Source organism: Xiphophorus couchianus, chromosome 8, assembly GCF_001444195.1.
Source record: "Xiphophorus couchianus chromosome 8, X_couchianus-1.0, whole genome shotgun sequence".
In the NCBI taxonomy this organism is placed as follows: Eukaryota; Metazoa; Chordata; class Actinopteri; order Cyprinodontiformes; family Poeciliidae; genus Xiphophorus; species Xiphophorus couchianus.
The window spans coordinates 13114148-13135064 of NC_040235.1; the positions used below are offsets into that span (position 1 = coordinate 13114148).

The 20917-nt window shown below is 37.0% G+C and overlaps 1 protein-coding gene across 1 annotated transcript in view; it reads right to left on the bottom strand.

The window, feature by feature from the left end:
* The window catches only part of lpar1 (lysophosphatidic acid receptor 1), a 37075-nt gene extending 16904 nt beyond the window's left edge, over nucleotides 1-20171 (bottom strand). The window contains exons 1-2 of the mRNA XM_028025741.1: nucleotides 19506-20171; nucleotides 1772-2527 (exon numbers count right to left, since the gene is read on the bottom strand). Coding sequence (XP_027881542.1) covers nucleotides 1772-2510 — 739 coding nt within the window. The 5' untranslated portion in view covers nucleotides 2511-2527; nucleotides 19506-20171. The remainder of the gene's footprint in view (nucleotides 1-1771; nucleotides 2528-19505) is intronic.
* Between the last annotated feature and the right edge of the window lie 746 nt (nucleotides 20172-20917).

The following is a 20917-nucleotide window of genomic DNA, read 5'->3' on the forward strand; positions in this document are numbered from 1 at the left end:
AGGGATTTGCACATTTGAACAGTGGTTATGCTGAAGTAATGATTTTGGCCTGTGTCTGTTTTGGATAAGCTGGAGGAACTCTGCTGCACATGCTGAAGAAAGTGTGTGACATCTTTATGGCCTAGGGGAGTTCTGTACAATATGGCCCTGAACAGTTGGTTTTATTTTGCTGTTCTTTTATGTTTGGTCAGTATGCTGTTAAAATTGGGAAAGAAAGGATTTTCATCTGTTGTCTTTGGTTTCTTATTTTTTTTGTGTGTGTTATGATGAGAAACTGTACATGTTGCAATGTGTTTTTGTAACTGTTGCAAATTCTATTGACCAAAATACCAAGATAGGACCGTATTATGTAAATTATGACGTTTTCTAGTCGCGCCTTTTTCCAACACCAAAAAATTTGTAAGTTGGGATTGCCAACTTGGTACATGGCTTCACATGTCACAGGTGAAACTAATTATTTGATCAGTTTTCTACTAAAACATTTAACATTTTGGATAAAAGAGATCTCGACTATGAATCTGTCCCATTTCACATGTGTCTAATACTTTACTTGAGACTGTAGCTGGACTTACACTAATAAATAGCAATGAAAAATGTTCTTAGAAAAACCCAACACATCGAGAACACATTCATTGTTAACTGCTCATGCTGAATCCCAACTCTGTGACATATCTGAGAAAAGACAGCACAGAATGAGATCACTGTATGTGACGCCTGTATTCGTACTAGGCAGACACTGTGTTTGGTCTGAATGCTGAAGCTTTGCAGATGAACCATTCAACACTTTCATTGTTTTGGTGAAACTGATGACTGATGACAGTAGTAGCACTCAGTGCTAGAATGATAAACAAAATGTCTAACTAGACAGAGATACAGACATTTACTGCTAAATGAACATCAACAGATAAATGTAGATCTTTCAACATCACTGGGAATCAACAGAAAGTATGGGCTGTCTCATTATTGTTGTGAATCCAGAGGGAAAAATTACTGCAATTTGAATCGGATTGAGGGCCTCAATTGTGCGCTAGATTTGATGTCTCAATGTTGGCTGAAAATGCTGTCTGACATTCTATGTAATCGGCTTCATAAACGTATTTTGAGCAGGGACATAGTAACCTCATCTCAGAGTAATATTTCATTAAAGGATGGAGGTCTTAAAATGATCCTTTCTTTGAAAAATCCCCCCAAAAACAATAGAAATTAAGCTATGCAGTTAAAATACACAAAGGCAGATCACTGTATTGGCTTGAAAAGGGTTTCATGACATTTAGACCTTGTGAGATTTTAATTGCAAACACACACTTAAATATATTTTACTAAGTTTTTATGGAAGAGATCCATACAAAATTTTCCATAATTGTGAAAATGTTGCTTGATTTTAAATTATTTTCTGTTTAAACACAAATTTAAGAAATGTGGCACAATGCATTCCAACCTTATATGTGTACCTTTTCATCAAAACCATTTAAGACGAATGCTTTCAAAGTTATTGAATAGAGCTTGTTCCAAAGCAGTAGATGAAAACATGACTAATATGAATGGTTTTCTTTTTCTTATTTTTGAGACATTTTAAAAGTTCCCTCTATATTCTTATTTCAGTCCAGCAAGAAAGTCAAAAAATTGGATGGAAACTTAGTTGGTGCTCATTATGGTGTAACATATGATAAGGTAAAACAACTTGGGAAGCATAAATAGTCTTGGAGGGCACAATGGGTAGATGAAGAGAAACAGGAAAGGAAACAGGTAAATGTTAAGAGATCATTCTTACCCAACACGATGACCACAGTTTTGAGCAGAGACATCATTGTGTCTCGGTTGCGCCGTGGCCCAGAGCTGTGCCGCGACATCCTCATGGTCCTCTGTCGCACATAGACAAAAATGTGGGCGTAAAGAGTCACCATCACGACAAACGTCACCAGGTTAAACACCGCCCAAAAGATCAAGTAGGAGTTGCTGTAAAGCGGTGCCATACTGGAGCAACTATGCAGGGCGCAGATACAGTTCCAGCCCAAACTGGGGATTGCCCCCATCACTATGGACATAGTCCAGATTATAACGATCACCACCACTACACGTCGGTTGCTCATACGTGTATGTAGCTGCATGCGGAAGACAGTGATGTGACGCTCTATGGCGATGGCCAGCAGGTTGGCCACCGAAGCTGTAAGACTGGTATCGATCAAGCCTTGACGCAACAACCATGTTGAAACACTCAGCCACCTTGTGTTTGGTCCTGTGTTGAACATTAAGTACAAGTAGGCCAGTCCAGCAAAAAAGTCAGCAGCCGCTAGGTTGGCCATCAGGTAGTAGATTGGGAAGTGGAATCTCCTGTTGACGTAGATGGCGACCATTACCAGAAGGTTGGCGAGCATGATGAAGATGCACACAGTGACGCCCAGCCCCATCACCAGCCTGCTCACGGTGTTCCAGGTGGTAACCAGGTGCTTTTCACTGCGGTTGTAGAAAAAGGCAATGGTCTCGTTGTAGTAGCACTGCTCTTCATCCATGGTGGTGGTGATCGTTGCTGAAAGGATAAAAAAAAAAATTAAAATTGAGGTTCATTGACATTTTATTAAAATAAGTAATGCTTTTATATTTCAAAATTTTGGATCTACAAAAAGAGAAAAGTTTTCATTCACTTTAGTATAAAGCAGAATATCTTTTTTGTGTTTTAGTTGGCAATGAATACATATCACCTTCATCAAGCATGTGAAGTTTTGATTTTGGATGATTCATCCAATGCAAGTACTTCAACTGCTGATATCACCTCCATAGAACCTGACTTTAAAAAAAGGACATTAAGGACCATTTCATTGGGATTAATACCCCGGCCCATTTACATAGTAAAATCTTTTGATTCAATATTGGCTTGGGCATCTGGTTAGGATTCCTCCAGGATGCCTCACTGGTGAAATGTTCCGGGCATGTCCCACCAGGAGGAGACCCCGAGGAAGACTCAGAACACACTGGAGGCACAGTGTTTCTCGGCTGGCCCGGGAACACATTGGGAATTCCCTGGAGGAGCTGGTCCAAATGCATGGGGAGAGGGACATTTGGGTCTCCCTGCTTAGGCTGCGACCCAACCCCAGATAAGTGGACGACAATGAATCGATGGATGGATTTCAAATTCGATTAAGCAAATGGCCATTATCCTAATTCAGAATAGTATTTAGATAATGGCAAATGATAGGTAGGCTAAGTTCATTACATATTTTTGGCATCTTGGAAAAATACTTGAGTGACACGGCTTGATTTAGTGTAAATCCGGAGTAGTTAGTCACAGACATTGATGATAATGACTGGTTTGAGCAGGGCTATGTATATAATACTAGAAACCAGTATACTATTGGTGACAAAGTAATTAAGCATCTCAATTTTTGAGTCTGTACTAGTCTGATACAAATTTACCAGAATAATCTTGTGAATCTCCCTTTATCCCATTAATTTCAGTCCATGTTTATCATATGGTTAAAAAGTGCATTCAGACTAAATATTTTAAATCAAGTAATAGCTGTCAAAATGTCTCTGTTTTCCACAGAGTAACCTTTCTTAAACTATGATTTTGTCTCTTTTTAGGAAAAAAGATTCCTTCTTCATTAGGTACAGTTTTATGTATATATTGGTAAGCCAGACCTTAAGCATGGAGAAAAAAAATCCTTCTGGCTTTACACTCAGTTTATTTGCTTGCTGTTAATGTGAGGGTGTGTGTGTGGTACCCTGACTGCTTCACATATGGAAAACAGCTACCATTAAGTCAGAAGCAGTAGCTTTATAAGAGCAAGGCGTCTGAAATGATTGTCTATTGGCTGCTGTCTGCAAGTCAAAGTTTACAGCAAGGCTGCACAAGACTGGTGTGTTTTTGTGCATGGATGAATCCCCAGTATGTGCGACAAGCCATAAACTTGTGGCTACGTGTTTGTGTGTGTATGTGTTTGAGCTGTGTCAATAAACTTTGGTGTAAAATTGAGCTAGAAATGTTTTTCTCATCAAGTCTAAGACTGTGAGCATCTATCCTTGTAAGATGCTTCTCAGGACCCCAAGGAAACTAAGCAGAACCAGGAGCCTACTGCTTAGTGTCAGCTCATTCACGCAAACAAACATGGCACGCAGAAACGTGTGTGTGTGTGCTGGTGTAATAAGCTCCAGTCCTACACAGACGTAGGCTGCTCTCTCACACACCCCAGACCGGAACCAGGACCTCAGGGCTGGAAGAGGGTTGTTTGTTTGTGTGTAAATTAGACAGGCAAAGAGTGTGCAGCGAGTACAGCATTGCAAAAAATGAAGGGGAATAGAAAGGCAAGATTAGAAGATAAGATTTAAAGGTTTTTGGTCAAAGGTCAGCGTTTGTGTTTAAACATAAGTTTCCTTTTGATGGATATGAAAATCTATAAAGGCTGCATTTGCTTGCCGTTATACAACGAAAACATGTTAGCATTACAAAAACAACAGAGAACACAGGCTGAAGTGTGTCGATAATTATCCTTAACCTTAGGTGCAAATGTCATTTGTAGGAAATGTTTTGAAGGGGAATTGTCACATAGTTCAGAAAAGTGACTTTAACCCACAATAGAGATCACGACCTCTTTCTCAGGGGTCAGTGCTGCATAAACAAAAGCTGATACAGTTTGAAGCCTCTCAGTTGAAGTCAGCGCTGCATGAGCTACAAACTTCCTCAGCATATTGACATTGTGGAAAAAATGCTTACTCTGCGGATGTGTAACAAGTGTTTAGGCACTGAAGTGCCCCAATGGCAGTACGAAGGAAGTCCAAGTAAGTCAAATCAGGGCTTTGCAGATGCAGTTCATTTCTCATATTTCCTGGCGCTGGCTTATATAAAACATCTGCAGATGCATTGACTAGGACGTCAGCGCAATACTATATGATTTATATGGTACATCTACATATATGCAAACGTGTTGGAATTCCACCCATCAGTCATCTGTAACAGCTTTCTCCATAGGTCACAAGGCGAGAGAGGAACCTTCAGAGTATGGGAATTGGTTTTATAAATGATTGGGTTTAAAAAATTTTTTACCATCTTAACATATCTTATTGTAAAATAACAACAAACAAATATTATTTATTCTATATTATTTATTTATATTATATTGTTTTTCTATTACTTTTAAAAAAATTTTTAAAACAGTGATGTGCCATTCTTTCAAAATGTCAAATTTGTAGAGTGAATACTTGTCATGTTGACAGATTCTCCCACTGATTTTTACAACTTCTCTAGGGGAACAAAGGGCCTCTTCAGTGCATCTTTAAATAACTTGTCTTCAGCTTTTTAGGAAGTGGTGTTCATGCTGCACTATACTGAGGTTAAATTACCCGGATGTGGATTGTCATTTAGATAAGATAAGATAAATCTTTATTGTCATTGTCACAAGAACAACGAAATTTAAAAAGTGCAATCAGTCAGTGCATATGCTTAAAAGCAAAAAATAACCGTCTCACAATTCACACACAATGTAAGAAATAACAAATAACTGGTTAAAAAAAAAAGAAAAAAAAAGAAACTAATAAATAAGAACAGCCACATTCTCACATACATCATTTATGATGATTAATGGTTGTTTTTGATTGCATTTAGTTTTGTTATTGCTATCGGGTAGAAACTGTCTCTGAGACGGTTGGTTCTTGTTCTGGTTGCTCTGTATCTTCTGCCTGAAGGCAGCGGTGTGAACAGAGAATGTCTGGGGTGAGAAGTGTCCTTTGTGATGTGTTGTGCTTTACTTAGACAGCGGTCGCTGTTTCATTTAGTGACGAATGAAGTTACATATTTTAAAAACTTATTTTTACCCTTGCTAAAAATTATTTGTTCTCTTGAGCTCTTGCCAGGAAGCCTGGCAGCACTGAAAATTCAATCAGCTTTTGTATTTTCTCAGGTTAGTACTTGCCAATACAGTAGATTTTTTCCACATGCATTTCAGAGATGCATATAGGGAACAAGCTCCATAGTCTCAAGATTCACTTTCTCTTAGTATGGATATATTAACTGGGTACATAAACAAAGTTATACAAGGCATTTCTTAACCTGCAAGTAATTTTGAGGTTTTCCAACAACCATTATATCTTGATGAAGCAGCATCAGCAATAAGAAGACGGCACAAGCAGCATCTCAATAGTATCAGCAACCCCAACCCGCTATAAATCCAGAACAAGGGAGCCTCAGTGACAACTACCAGAGGAGATAAAAGCTAATCTATTCTGCTTGTCTTGTGTGGTGTAAGGCCACTAAACATCTGGGAAGAGTCAGGGTGGTATTAGATGCTTGATATAGGTCAAAAGCCAGTAGTACAAACTGGATGAAGTGTCAGTGGCCATTTGGTCTACATTCCCAACACTTTCATCAGCCTCTTGGAGCCTGCAAAAGCAGATCATGTCACTGTGTTTGTGTCCAACAGCTGGGGAGTGTGTCTTGTAAAAGAGAGAGTGATTGTGCAAGACACGGGCCAAGCAAGAAAGGGGATTTTGGTTTCTCCAACCTGGGTGTGTGCATGTACATGTTTTGAAAAATGAACATTTCAGAGACATATTTAGGTGTAACCTGATGTTTTTTTGTGGAAATGAAAGAAGGAATTTTGTAGAAGTGAGAGAATCAGTGTTATTAGATAGAGGACAACATTTTATTATGTGTACACACTTCATACTGGTTAGTGAGGTCTGCTAATCTCTGGCTAGGTGGGAGAAAGGGGGCAAGTGTGTTTTGTGTGTGGAAGTGTGTCCAACGGGCTATGAAAGGACCACTCTGGAATCCATATGAGTGAGGTCATTACTCAAGCACTGACAGCAAGGCTGCATCTGAACAATAAGGACAATTCACACTCACACACACACATCATCATAGTTTCACAGTGTGAATTTTTATGCTTGTGCTATCCTAAAGGTTGCATATGAAAGAGGAAACTAAAATCTTGTTTACCTGGTAGTTCACATTAGTTGTTTGTAGTCATTATCCACTGAAATGTCTCATTCTGGCTGAAATAGAATATCATGTTGAGCATGTCAGTTATGGTAATGGTCTGTCAACTTTTCATTGTAAAGTAAAAGCTAAGATTTATTGGTAAAACACAGAAAAGACAAAACTGCCAACAATACATGTGACCAAAAAGGCATTGTGTGGCTTTTATTATTATTTAAGCATTTTTACATGGTATAGAATTGGTGGCATAGTATAAAAAAAACACGTTAGCATTATTTTCTGATTTTAATGAAATATATTTGCATTTTTATGAATTCTGTAAAATTGCTGGATTTTATTGGGATTTAAACAATAAGTTGTTACTTGAGAAGATGGCATTAATCTGAAAGTCATGCATATTAAATGTTTCATTGTCATAATGTCTAGATTTTGACAATGAAACCCCCCATGCTCATCATTAGTTATTATTAATGTTTTATTACTTTCACTTATCTTGTTGTTTCAGTTTGTGTTGAAACAGATACTGTCTTAGGAACCATATTGAGATGGCTATCAAAGTCGTTCAACAGGTGAAAAGTATGATATTGTTTTATTATCCCCATCGCACTGGTATAATGTCTACTGATGTCAAAATTATGCTGACAATCTATAAGGAAAGATCAAATAAGCTAATCAAGCACTTCTAGTGTTTCTGTTTAGACTAAGTTTGGATATAGCAGCAGGTGATGGAGGGGCAACAATGTGCTAGCTGGTGTTTCAGACACTCCTGAAATAGTTTTGACATTTTAATAATCTTTTAATCTTAGACCTCTTAATATTGGATCTTTTAGAAGCTTTGGGTCACAGTGCTCTTACAGATAAGCTGGTGATGATTCATTTCAAAGCTATGCCAAGGGTGAAATTATTACACAAATGCAACTTGCAAATTAAAGAAGTCAGTATTTATGTTTCTTGATATTTTTATTCACACAGCCTCTATAGCTCATTTGTAGAGCTCCAAACTGTTCTGTAGATGTGTTTACATTTGCAATTAACTATATTTTGGAACAAGTAAAACATCTCTATTCCAAATTAAAACACATGGCAGCTATCTAAAGTACTTTCAATTCAAAACACCTAAATGCTTAGTGTAGACAAGCTGCTCACAGAAATATTTGTACTTTACACAAAAAGTAGTTAAAATCATCCGGTGTTATATTCACTGCACAGCGAATATAAGAATGCTTCTTTGTAGTACAATCTGTGCAACATCCATGTATGTTATACGTAGATGTGTTTACGACATTGTGGGCATGCTGTAAAATTCAACATACAAAAAAGTTACAGCAACTCTATAATGTGTGTAAAAACAATAAAAACAAAACAGGAACTTCATCCAGTCAGTTGGTAATAAGTCTCCAACTTAGCCTGCAGCTGTGCTGTTTAAAACCAACTCCACAGAAATATCTGAGACTATGTCTCTCAATACAACTGCAGAAAACATGAAGAATTATGAATTATTCTACTCAAAAGGAAATATCATTTTCAGCGTTATGACTTTTCCCGCGACAAGAAGCTTAATTTATCTAAAGTCGGTAAACACAACTTCTGATTATGTGGACAGTTGTTTGGGTATCATGGAGAAAAAAACAAATCGGTCTAGACTTTATTAAATAACAAAAATAAGTAGTATTAATTAGAAAGTGAGGAAAAAAATCTCCTTCCTCTTTTAAATCCATTGAGAATAAAATTATGATGGCAAAAAAGTAAACAAGATATCCGGATGGCTAGAGGGGAAAACAAACAAAACAAAAAACAACCCAAATAAGGTCACAATAAGTTCCAAAAAACATGGAAATGACAACATTTCAGACTCAATACTTTAAAGCTACAGCTATTACCAAAGGTTTACATGCATGAATAGTTGCAACAAATTTTCCAAAAATATTTTAATCTTGATTGTGATCAGGGCATTTTGAATTATTGGTATTGGGGTTTGTCTCTATTTCTGTCATTGCCCTGCTTCTACATAACCTTTACTTCAGTCATACCATAAAATTTGTAAAACATCTTAATAAATCGAAATATAATTGAAATTTTAATCTATTTCAATGTTTTAAGAGAATATTATCACAAGACAAAAGTATCATATTAGTGTGACCTATTTGGCCCCACTAAGAAGCCGTATGTTTTTAGAAGCTCAGGTAAGGCACTTAAGTTTTAAAACATTGTACCCCCTGTCAAGCATGGTGATGGGAGAATCATGCTGTGGGGCTGTTTTACTGCCAGTGGTACTGGTTCATTAGTCAATGGATGGCATAATGAACAAAGACTATTTCTAAATTCTTTGGCTTCACATAAAACAGCTACACTTTCGTAACTTAGAAACAAAAGAACGTTCCGACAAGACAAATAGATCAAAACTGGTTTTGAAATTGTTAAGGCAAGAAATGATTATTACTGGACTGATTATGTAGTTGAGACTAATAAAAGTTGAGTTTCTGCCATCTGAAATTAGTGAATTTTTATTGAAAACATTAGTTGCATGTTTTAATTTAGGCCCATCAGTATAAATGGGAATTGTGTGAATTAATGAAAACTCACAACATGTTAATTTTTGTACACCAGATTTTCAGAGTTTAGCTTTTGAAATTAACTGAAGATGTTTCAAACATCACAGCTCAAATGCATAATTTAAGTAGCAAAATGACATTAATTGCTCTAATCAGTGTATGTAAACCATTTATGGACATGTAATTTCATTTGACATTATTTTAACCTGGTACAGTAGGTTAAAATGAGGTACGTGAGGTAAAAGTGAACATTTATTTTCCCTCTGTCTTCTGTTTTCATCTCTTTTCAAATGTCTTTTCATGTGTCTCCTTCATGGCCTATAAAATCTCATGTCATTTCACTCTTCTACAGTTTTCACTACTCTTCTACACATCACCCCCGACATCTCCCCCTCTCTTCCTGCCTTTTGCCAGAAGTCCACACAATGTGCCCATTGTTCCCTCGGTCGTTCCCCAGAAAGTAAAGAAAAAAGGATGTCTGCAAGCACATAACTCACAAACGCTCACATAGAAGCTTTCATTCTACAACTTTCTCTTTAACAACATGCACCCAGCCATCTCACACCAGCATACACTGTCAGACACTTGGAATGCGTCGAAAAACCCCAGACAAGGAATGGATAGAGAGTTGGCACAGTGTCATGGAGCAGCTGCTGAGTCACTGCATGTCCGTGGATGATATCCTGCAAACACTTGAGCACTTCCATACATAAAGCCCAAAACTGTCATTAAATGTGACTACTTCAATAAGAACACAAAGTGACTTATTGCTGGGGAAAGGCTAGATCTATTTTAAGCACTATTGGTTTGTGAGTGTTGATGGAGCCAAAGCCATAAATAATTACCATTATGAAGTGACAAGACCTATTTTGTAGCTATGAAAAATAAAGTCCTGTTGATCAAGTGGAATCTCACTGCAGGCCATTAAATCAGAATATTGTCACCCTTCGAAAACAGTAGCTCATTGGGAGGCCTCCTTGGATGCATTCTGGCAAGATAAAATGTTATTCTTTATCAGCACAGAGGAGTTACCATGTAGCTGCATGTAAATGAGGTTTGTTAGATTCAGTGTAGCATTGGTTTGTTCAAGGCCACAGACAGAGTGGGTTACTTAAAAAAATAAATAAATAAAATCCTTTTAAAAATGTACAACAGTGATAACAAAACTTGCAGTTTATGGGTTATTATCAGCCGAGTAGTGTAGAGTTTAAAACATGTTTTCGCTACAGTCAGGCCCATCTGCTTCAAATGTTTGTATCAAGCAGGCTTTAAGTCTAAAAGGCAGCCGGCCAGGGGAATATGAACTTATTCCCTGAAAAAGAACTCCAGTTTGGTTGAATATTGTGACATTTATGCTGCTTTTGACTGACAATGGTGACGAACAACAATATAAGCGTCCCCTTATATGTTAGCTACTAGCTGCTATTTCCAAAATAATTTTTTCCCCCCATTTATATCAAATAAATACCAGCAGTGAGTGAGATGCAATACTAATGATCAATCACAATGACCTAATTTTTCAAATATGCATGAAAGAATCAAATGACACTCTAGGTAAGTTTTTGATCAGGAAAAAACATTATTACATAATCCAAAACTCAAAAAGGTTGATTTTACATAATCCTAGAACAGGACAAAAAATTTTACGTTTTCTGTCTTGTGAGAAAAACAATATAATTTACACAACAGGGAAAGTAGCAAATGCCAAATAATATTATCTAGTGACATCATCTATCAATATCTAAAAGCTTTTGGTTTGTTTTTTGGAGATTTTCTTTCATTGGTTAATGTGTTCTTGTTTGCATTTTGCCTTATATTTTAACCAATATTTCATATTAAATTATGGACAAAGTACAAAAAGTGCTTATATTTGACTCTTGAGTTAGCTCTATTTGGTCAACTTGCATGAAAAAAAAAAAATCATTCATCAGAATGGAAAAACCCTAAAAGCAGGGAACTGAGAAATGAAACACATAAAACACCTTCAGAAATGCACATGTTCACTGGGAATTTTCCAGAACAACCCTTTGCCAGCCACACAATACATAAGGAGAACAATACAGGGATTTTTTTCGCACACTATACACTAAAACACAACATTTGTGGCAGCTAGTTTAAGCAATATAAACGTGTGTAAATGCAATTTTCTCCAATCTGATATCTGGAATTTCAGATCATTCCATCTACTAGGTTACAACCACAGTTCTTCTAATAAACAGCTTTTACCATATGTGTCAACCTCGGTTTATTGTAGGGTGTGCTCAGCCATCCTGTATTGAAATCACACTCTTTGACACAGATTACATCACATGGGCCTGGATGCAATAAAGCATTGCATCAGTGATGTATCCCACAAAATGTTTGACTCAAAAGTATTCATATTCATTACTCATGTAATGCTCTAACTTTTCAAAAGTACTACTGCTTTTCAGTAAATAAAAAAGTGAAGTTCTGCAATAGGGCCGAGATTCAAAAGGTTAAGTTTGGTAAGGCTTAGCGACTTACAAGAGGAATTTTTATGTAAAAGAGAAACATAGTATTTCATAAGAATTGATAAGTGTGTGTAACATTCCGAAATGTACACAAAAGACACAAAGCTACTATTTTCAATTGCACAACATTTAACTCAAGAGACAAGACAAAACACAATGTTGAGTTCACAAAACTCAAAAACATTCTAGTAATATCTTAGAGTGCTAAACAAACCTTATTTTAACAAAAAGAGTAAAGGCTCGATAAATCATAACCGGAAGTCCTGAGTCTAATTAAAGTACTATATTCCAGTCTATTTCTGTCTATATATGGTAATATTTATCTAATTTCAATAGCCAAAAAATAAGAAGAATTCTCCCTTTTGTATTTTCACAAACAGAATAAAGTAGTCATAATCTCAAACTGTGTGATTTTGGAGTCTGGGTCTGTCACAATACGTGACTGTGTGTAGGTAGGCAGTCAGCAAACATCTAATAAAAGCTCTCTCTACACAAGGATTCCTTTTCTTAGCTGAATATCTTTTACAGATGGATTTTTGTACCTGAAATACAAGAAAAGGGAAAAATATACGTTACCGTCTAGCTAATATACTCATCTTAATGAAACACTCAAAGTATTGTTTCAACTGAAGCATAGCAGAAAGAAAAATACATTACTAGCTGATACACATATCTTAATGCTACACTCAAGAAATTTTGTACACATGCGCTACATTTTATCAACCAAAGAAGAAAAAAAACAGCAACACATGCCTAAGTGTCTTCCAAACACAAATAGTTACAAAGACAAAAGTTGTCCATGGTACAAAGCTTATAAAGTACAGTCTGTGTTAATGAGCTGTTTACTTCCCCTAACTGTCTAAACTCTTGTTGAAAATGTTAAGAGAAATATGTAAAAGATAATTTGTTGCTAAGAGTGCTCACACAGTAATGTTTCTGCAACTACAGTATAACAAAAGACACAGATGTCACACTCTGATCAAATTTCAATCTCCCAAAATTTTACCCATTCTCAGCATGAATTTAGTCATAAAATTTACCTACTATGAACTTAATGACCAGAATGTTGATGCATCTTATTTCCACTATACTGTAATCTATTTTACAGTATTTGACAGAATGACATCATGAGGTCCACTGTAAAAAGTGTAAATTTACTTCATATGACAAAGACACAAAGTGACAATTTACAAGACTGTGGTTGTTATGTTGCAGTTCTAGCTTGTTTACCCGCATAATCATCCTACAAAACAAGGCCTGGTACCCGTGAAGAAACTATCAATGTGTCTTTGCACAGTCAGGAGCTTTCTTTGAGCACTACTGCAGCAGAACAATAACGCTCTAAAAAACAAGTTGTTTTCACAAACATGCTCAAGCATGAAGGGGCAGCAGGGCAGTCAGTATCTCGCGGATGCACACCTCAACACATGGAAGACAAAACCATCAACATTCCAAATTGTAGATGGTCAGCTTCCTGTGCCACAGCAACCGCTGGGAAATAAACTTTTTGGATGTCAGTCTTTTGGTTTGTTTAAATATTAAGGAATCTGACAAAATATGTCCCTTTTTACAAAAATGTAACTGTTGATTAAAAACTCAAGAATCCGTTTAAAAACACTGCCACAGCTTCCTAACTAAAAATTGCTGAAATGTAGAAGCAAAAAAAGAATAATAATACAATAATCTAATACATATTTGTGATTTTGCTGTACTGAAAGAGTTTCCTTTTGATATATTCTGGTTCCTCTTTTTGTCTTTCTCATGACTGACATCAGCTGCCTTTTGTAATTTGAACCCTTCACATAATATCAAAACATGTTGAAGATGTAGAAATTGGAATAAGAGAAGTTAATGGGTGGCTAGCAGAGAAATAATGGGTGATTTTGAGGTTTCTATATGTCAAACCACAAAGCACAAGAACAAAAGAGCATTTGGTCCAGTGCTTGCCAATATCACGCCATAGCAAGTGTGCTCTTACTGCAAATATAGATATTTTGTCTGCATGAAATGTACTGATTCACCATTTGCAATTTCTGTCATCAAGATGTGGATTTGTGTACACTTCGACCAAATGTTTCACCATTGTGATGTCTCTTTATGTTTACAAGGGTAGACCAATTCCTCCATCTCCTAGAACACTAATGCATACATAGGACACATAGGAATTTATGTAATGTAAAATTTAGGTTCAATATAGTTTGGCAGCAAATTAACATCAGGTGTTTCACTTTGAAATGATACAAACGACAACTAAGAACTGATATCACGTAATGTATGCATACATGCAGGCAGGACACATTCAGAACAATTTGGCACTTGCAATTGCAGCCAGGCAAAAAGCAAGAAATGGCTATAAACTGTAAGAGCCGACAAAATGTAAACAACAGCAAACAAAAGAATATAAACATTACACAAAGCAATCATTCCCAAAGACAATAAAAACACATACAGTCAACCAAATAGACCAAGAAACAGTGGGCTAGCAGTCTGAACAACCACGTTTGTCCATAAAAAGTTTCATAATGTTGCAGAAGGTCTTAATGACCAGCTAAGGAAAGAATATAGAGTACAGTAGCAAGTTTCGAAGAGAGCTAAAAGCTAAAAATCAAATTGCAGACTGTTCCAGGAGGTTGTGTTTTCAGAGTGTTTACATGCTGCTGTACATGACATCACCATAATCTAAAATGGAAAGGACGGTCATTTGAATAAATGTCTTGTTTTTTTAATAGAAGAAGTAGAAAAGGTATGGCTTCCACAGAGAAAGATACGTTTCTAGTTTGACCTTGACTGAACCTTGGTTTATAATTTGTCAGACTTTTTTGAAATGGACAGCAGGGTGTATAACCCAGTAATCTAGCACACAGGAATCCCGTCATGAGTGGAGACACTTGGGAGTTTTGACAGTCATTCTCGCCAAACCACATGACTTCACCTGTAGATGCAATTTGGAGAAAGCTTGCTGTGGTCTCCGGATACTAAGCTGAAGTTGTTCAACACCTACATCTGGCGAATGAGCAGTAGAGTAGAGAACACTGTCAGCAGCATAAAGATAAATGAATGAATTCAGTATAGAATTCATCATATCAGTGGTGTATGTATTTCATTGTAGATGGAAAACGCCTGCTGTAATCTATTAAAACTAAGCTGAAGTTGTTCAACAATATCAGTATCTGGCAATTTTGCAGTACTGTAAATGTAAGTATTCTAATGAGAATATGCACGTAGAAGTAAAACTATTTGGACAGAAGCATTTTCCCTGAGTCATCTCTCTGCTCTTGAGGGAAATCTAATTTTGCAACACTTGCTCACAAAACGCACTCTTACCTGCACGAGTGCTGAAGTAATCTGGACCTCTGGCTTAAGAATGGGTGGAATGCAAGTTTTTAGACAAGGGGGAGGAAAGATCAAGCTCTTCAGCAATCACAGCACAGATGTTTCAAGGACCCTTTTGCTTGACGAATGTCAGGGCTCATGTAGGGAAACATAAAGCAGTTGTCTGCAGGGGAGATACCACATCTTAGCAACAGGAGTTTTGTTTAGCTTCGGTAAGAAGGTCAAAAGTCAGAAGCATCAACTTCACTCTTCGAATTTTGTTTTCCTTTTAAAGCCTCGTGCAAGTTGCAGAATAACTCCCAGATGAGCAAGCATTTGTAATCCTTTCAGGTCTTCCGGTGAGTATGTTAAGGACTCTCTGCCTGTATTGCTCAATAGCAAATCAGAAAACCAATGAGCTGCTGCGTAGTATCCTGACCCTATGTGCATTTCATGTTTTTTTCTCACATGTGGAATATAAGACACCTAACTGTTTACAAGGTTGTTAAAATTAACTTAAGTTAAATATATATATATATATATATATATATATATATATATAACATTACCAAGACATGCCCTGTGAAATACTAAAAAATATGCCTTATCAACTCTACCTCTCACTTACTCCATGTTCTATTTTTATGAACCTCCACAAAGGCTGAGATGGTAGTAAAGGGCTAATGCACCAGTAATTAAGACTCGTTACTTTTTTGTCGTATGCTAACCACAAACTTCAATTTATGTAACTGTTATTTTATGAGAGATAAAATAAAAAAGGAAAACAAATTCTGAAAATAAAGGAAATGGATTGAGGTAATTTTTTTTTTCCACAAATAAAAATGTAAAAGGCATGACATAAATTTTAACTAAAAATATACGGGAAACAATTTGGTCCCTACATGTCCAAATGGCAAAAAATAAATAAAAAAACCCTAACAAACATGCATTATTTATTTTCACTTCGAAAGTACTTTCTACTGGCCAATTACAGAAAATTTCAGTAAAATACGTTATAATTTGTGCCTGTACATTCAGAAAGGTAATGTAAATATCTGTTTAGTAACAGAACTTGTCATCAATTGGCCAGTAGCATTAATTATATCTTAGGAATGTTCCAATAGGTCAAAACTGTCAAAAAGGTGAAATGCTTTTTAATGTTGAAAAAGCTGAAGAAATGATTTCAGAGTGGCATATTCTACCTCAAACTACAAGTATTTTAACTCAAAATGTCCTTCTAGCTCACTCGCTTTAACTTCAAAACCAATGCGAACAAATGTGGATAATTTGAGAAATAAATCATGTAACCTCCAATTAAACCAGCTTGAAAGTGACTGACCTACTTTATCTGCCAAAGTGCAAATGACCCTCACAGACGCCTGTGGCATCAAAGACCCCCTGCAGTCTTTGGCAGTGGGTGGCGGAAAACAGTGTCCTCTCGTTCTCTTGTGAACAAACTAATAAACACACTCAGCTATTTGAACAAGTACTGCTTGAGGTCATGAAGAGATAACACTCATTAGGTTACATCAAAAATAATGACTATAGTAGACAGCAAGCTTAAGCTGACAATACTGGGAATTCACTACGTTATGAAATTTGGTCAACGCTAACACTTATAGCTGAAACAGAGCACACATATATTCTTATGATGTTTTCATATTCATCCTAATTTAACCTACAGAAAGCAACATGTGAGATAAACCACACCATTTGTTTGTTTTTTTGTGAGCCAAGAGATTAATTTGTTGAAAAATTAAGAAGCTGGTAACAGAGATCAGAAGTTACTGATGCTACTGGAAACTAACTTTTCACAATGAGGAAAACATATTTCTGTTGCATCAAGGTTGAGACTCCTCAGGTTTCCAGCAAGACAATATGGCAATTGGTTGTTTTTGGAATGCATGACCAGGCAAATTCTTAACCAAAGGTGAGACATGGTTGTAATTCACATCACAACTTGAAATATCAAACAATGGGATATCGCATACAAACACATTTCTTGCATCCCTCTATGTGGACTTACTGAGTTTTGCAGATGCTCCCATAGCTTTATTAATTCTGACATTTAGTCATGGATAGTTCTGCAAACATCTGTGCATTCCATGCGTGCCAATTTAAAATGATATACGACAACCCCACAACAGCAAGACAAACTCCTGCTGGGAAAACAATTGCCTGCAGATCTTTTTTCTACAGAACTGTTTTTCTTCATCTAGCCTTTAATTTTTTTGTGTTACACAAAAATGTTCAGTCTCTTTTGTGGAAAATGCACATTTATATTTACCCAAATTCCCATAGTTTCAAAACTGTTTCTTTTTTTCCCTCACCAATATGCAATCAAACTTCACCATCAAGCATAAATATCTAGCGTGTTTTATGCTACTGATGTTATCACAGAGGTTGATTTGGTTTACTGATCACATCTAAACCCTCTACTGGCTTCTCAGTAGCCATGCTTTTTTTTTTTTTTACCTTCTTCCACTCTAATGTAAGAAGAAGATCAATGATATTCACTCAACAGTGTCTTTATTGGGTTTGTTCAGTGGCTTCATAGAAAAAATACCCAATCAGTCAGACACATGAATCCAACTTGGTGCATCTAGACATAGTACAGATGATTTGCTGAAGTAAAAAGAAGAAAAGAAAAAAAAAAAAAGAGCATCAGAATTGTAAAAAAAAAGGGGAATAAATTTACTTTGAACATGTGTTGGTTGTTGGTGATCTGAGAATTTATTACTTATTTACTAGGGACTTTCCACACGCAACCATCTCTCGGTTTTACAGAATGGTCCAAAAATGGTAAATTTTTTAACAGTTGCGTTAACTAAAATACCTCATTAAAATAAGAGATCAAAGAGAATTGGGGAGATTGGTTTAATTTTTTTTTTTCAAATAACCGCTTGTCACAACCGAGATATGCAGACCACCAGAATGCACTACATGTCGTACTTGGAAGCAGATGACCGACAGCAGCCGGAGACCACACTGAGTGCCACTCCTGACAGCTAAGAACAGGAAACTAAGGCTACAGTGGCACAGTCTCATCAGAACAGAAAAAAAATTAATTAAAAAAAAGTAAATTTAAATTGTATTCCACCTTGCGTTGCATCAGTGGTAGAGGATGTGGTGATGTAATAGATATTTTGTTGGCACTCTGAGCCTCTTGGTACCAACAAAGCATTGTTCAAACACCACAGCCTGCATGATTGTTGTTGCTGTCCATAATATATCCACCACCTTTATTGAGGCATATCTGAAGGGAAAACGGGATCCAACACAGCATTTTTTTTTTACTTTACTAAATAAAGGTTTTCAATGCTACAAATATTTAAGAATCCCCTTCGTGAAATAGAAAGAAGCTCTAGTTATCGCTATCCTTATTCCACCCTGGCCAGCTTTCCTTGCTGGCTCATACATCTTGAGTTCCTTATCTTGACTTCAAAGAAATGTCAGTCAGTTTTAGCTGTGCTGCAATTCCAGCTGACTGTAATGAAAAACAGTTCATAAAATGGCCAAATTTCACAGCTCGGTTGGGGTTTTCTAACTCCCACAAACAGTTGACAGTATTAAAGGGGGTCCCAGCACCACAAGAAAGAGTTTAGAGATGTTTCTGGCATGGCCATTGTGTTTCTGTGATTTTTCAGCCCACCACTAAGGGTTTCCTCTTGGCTAACTAATGCTGAATGTTGGGGAAAAAAAACATATTTTTACAACTCCGGAATGGCTCGTGCATTTAGCAGAGGAGGAATCTGAGAAAATATGTTTAGAACAAATTCCTTTCTGCACAAATAACAGACAGATGTCAATTTTTTTTTTTTATAAAGTCCCAGAGCTCGTTTTTCTTTTCCTCCCTCCGCTTACTCCCTCATTCAAGTGCTGTTCTACTCCCAGAGGTTTGAGGAAGAGCCATGTTCTGGCGCAACAAGTCCTCAGAAAAGTGCCTCACTGGCCATGCCACACCATATCCCATGCTAAAATAACGGTTCGCCCATCAAGTACCTGCCGGTGGCATTAAAACCCTTATCTGAACCGCACACTGCCTCGCTACGTCTACGTGGCAGGTATGCTTTGATTATCTACAGATGCCTACATTATTCATGCAGGCTGTGCGAAAGAAGATTAAATATTTTCAACTGCAGAAAAAAAACAAAACAGTTTTCCGCACTTTATGTAAATTCATCAGAAGTGAAGATATTGAAATTAAACATTAATGCTTACAGTTTAATGATGTCCAGCGGGGTTTTTTTTTTTTTTTTAGGACGTTTAGGGATCCTGGATGTCCAAGTCAAGTTCGATTCGAAAGCCCACTCTGCATGCGCAACTCCTCTGTCAAAGCCGCCGCAAATAGGACTCCAAATCCAATAAAGAGACAGGTAAACCTTTCATTTTACGTCCAAATACCAACACAGTCCCCACACTAACGCGTCCTATCGGTGCTTTAGAGTTGTTAGTATTTGTGTTACTGTTCTTGATTCCTGCGCTGGTTTAGGATTTTCCCCAAATGTAGTCAACTTGATGCTCTCCGCTCCGGCTCCGTGCCTCTCTGCGCTGGCTCGTCTCTCTCCTTTCCTCACTGAAACGACTGCCACACACAAACACACACACACACACACCCACCCCTACACACACGCACTGATACACAGAGCACGAGAAGGGTGTGCAAGTGACGTCACATACACGCACTTGCACAGGGTAATTAAAGATGCCACAGCTGAGGATCGTTGGGCACCTTTGTTTTATGTAATCAGTTTAATGAGTAAAACACCTCTTTTCGTTTGCCTTTTTCAGGTCAACAAAAGAGAGTTTGTTGTAAATCTCTTCCAAGTTAAAACAAGTGAAGACATAAGCAACAAGTGCATAGATGTTGTCAATGACGCAAAAGTCCGGCTACCAAGAGAATATCTGAGAGTCGTTCTCTTCTCCCTGCCTAATTGGAAACACATTTTGTCAGCAGCTTGTAAAGAAAAAAAAAAAGACAGGGAAAGGGCTAAGAGGGGTGGAGTGAGAAAGAGATGAAAAGCAACCATGAGACTTACACAGGGAGATTTAAAGACATAAACTGACAGATGAACCTTTTTATTATTGTTGTTTTATAAAGTGTCCTTCAGCCTGGACTTGGTGCTGCTGTCTCTGAAGGTAAAACTTTCACATGTGGAGATCTCAAGAGAGCGTTTGGCAAGAACTGCTATGTCTGCACAATTCATACCATCTGTGAACACTTAGTGAGGTGTTAGGACTAAACCAACCAACAATTTTTGCATGAGTATTATGAGTATCAGAGGCAATTTTACATATAGATGACCAAACATCTTCCACTGCGGCAAATATTTAGTCTGAGGTGTTGATTTGTTGCATTTTTTTCTTGGCAACAAGGCAATCTGCAGTCAAACCTTGTGAGAAGCTCTCTGTATTGGAAGACTTTGCATTTGAATCGCTTTCATGATATTTATATTTTCTACAGTTTCAGGCAACAAGACTGCACCTTAACAGAGAAATGGGAAGCATGTATTTGCTATTTAATATTATATGAGAGAATGCCTCTTATTTATTTATTTTTTTTAACTCTACCTACAAACACGGCTACTGTCTATGTACTGGTGCGTAACTTTGTCATTGCTTCTCATACTGTA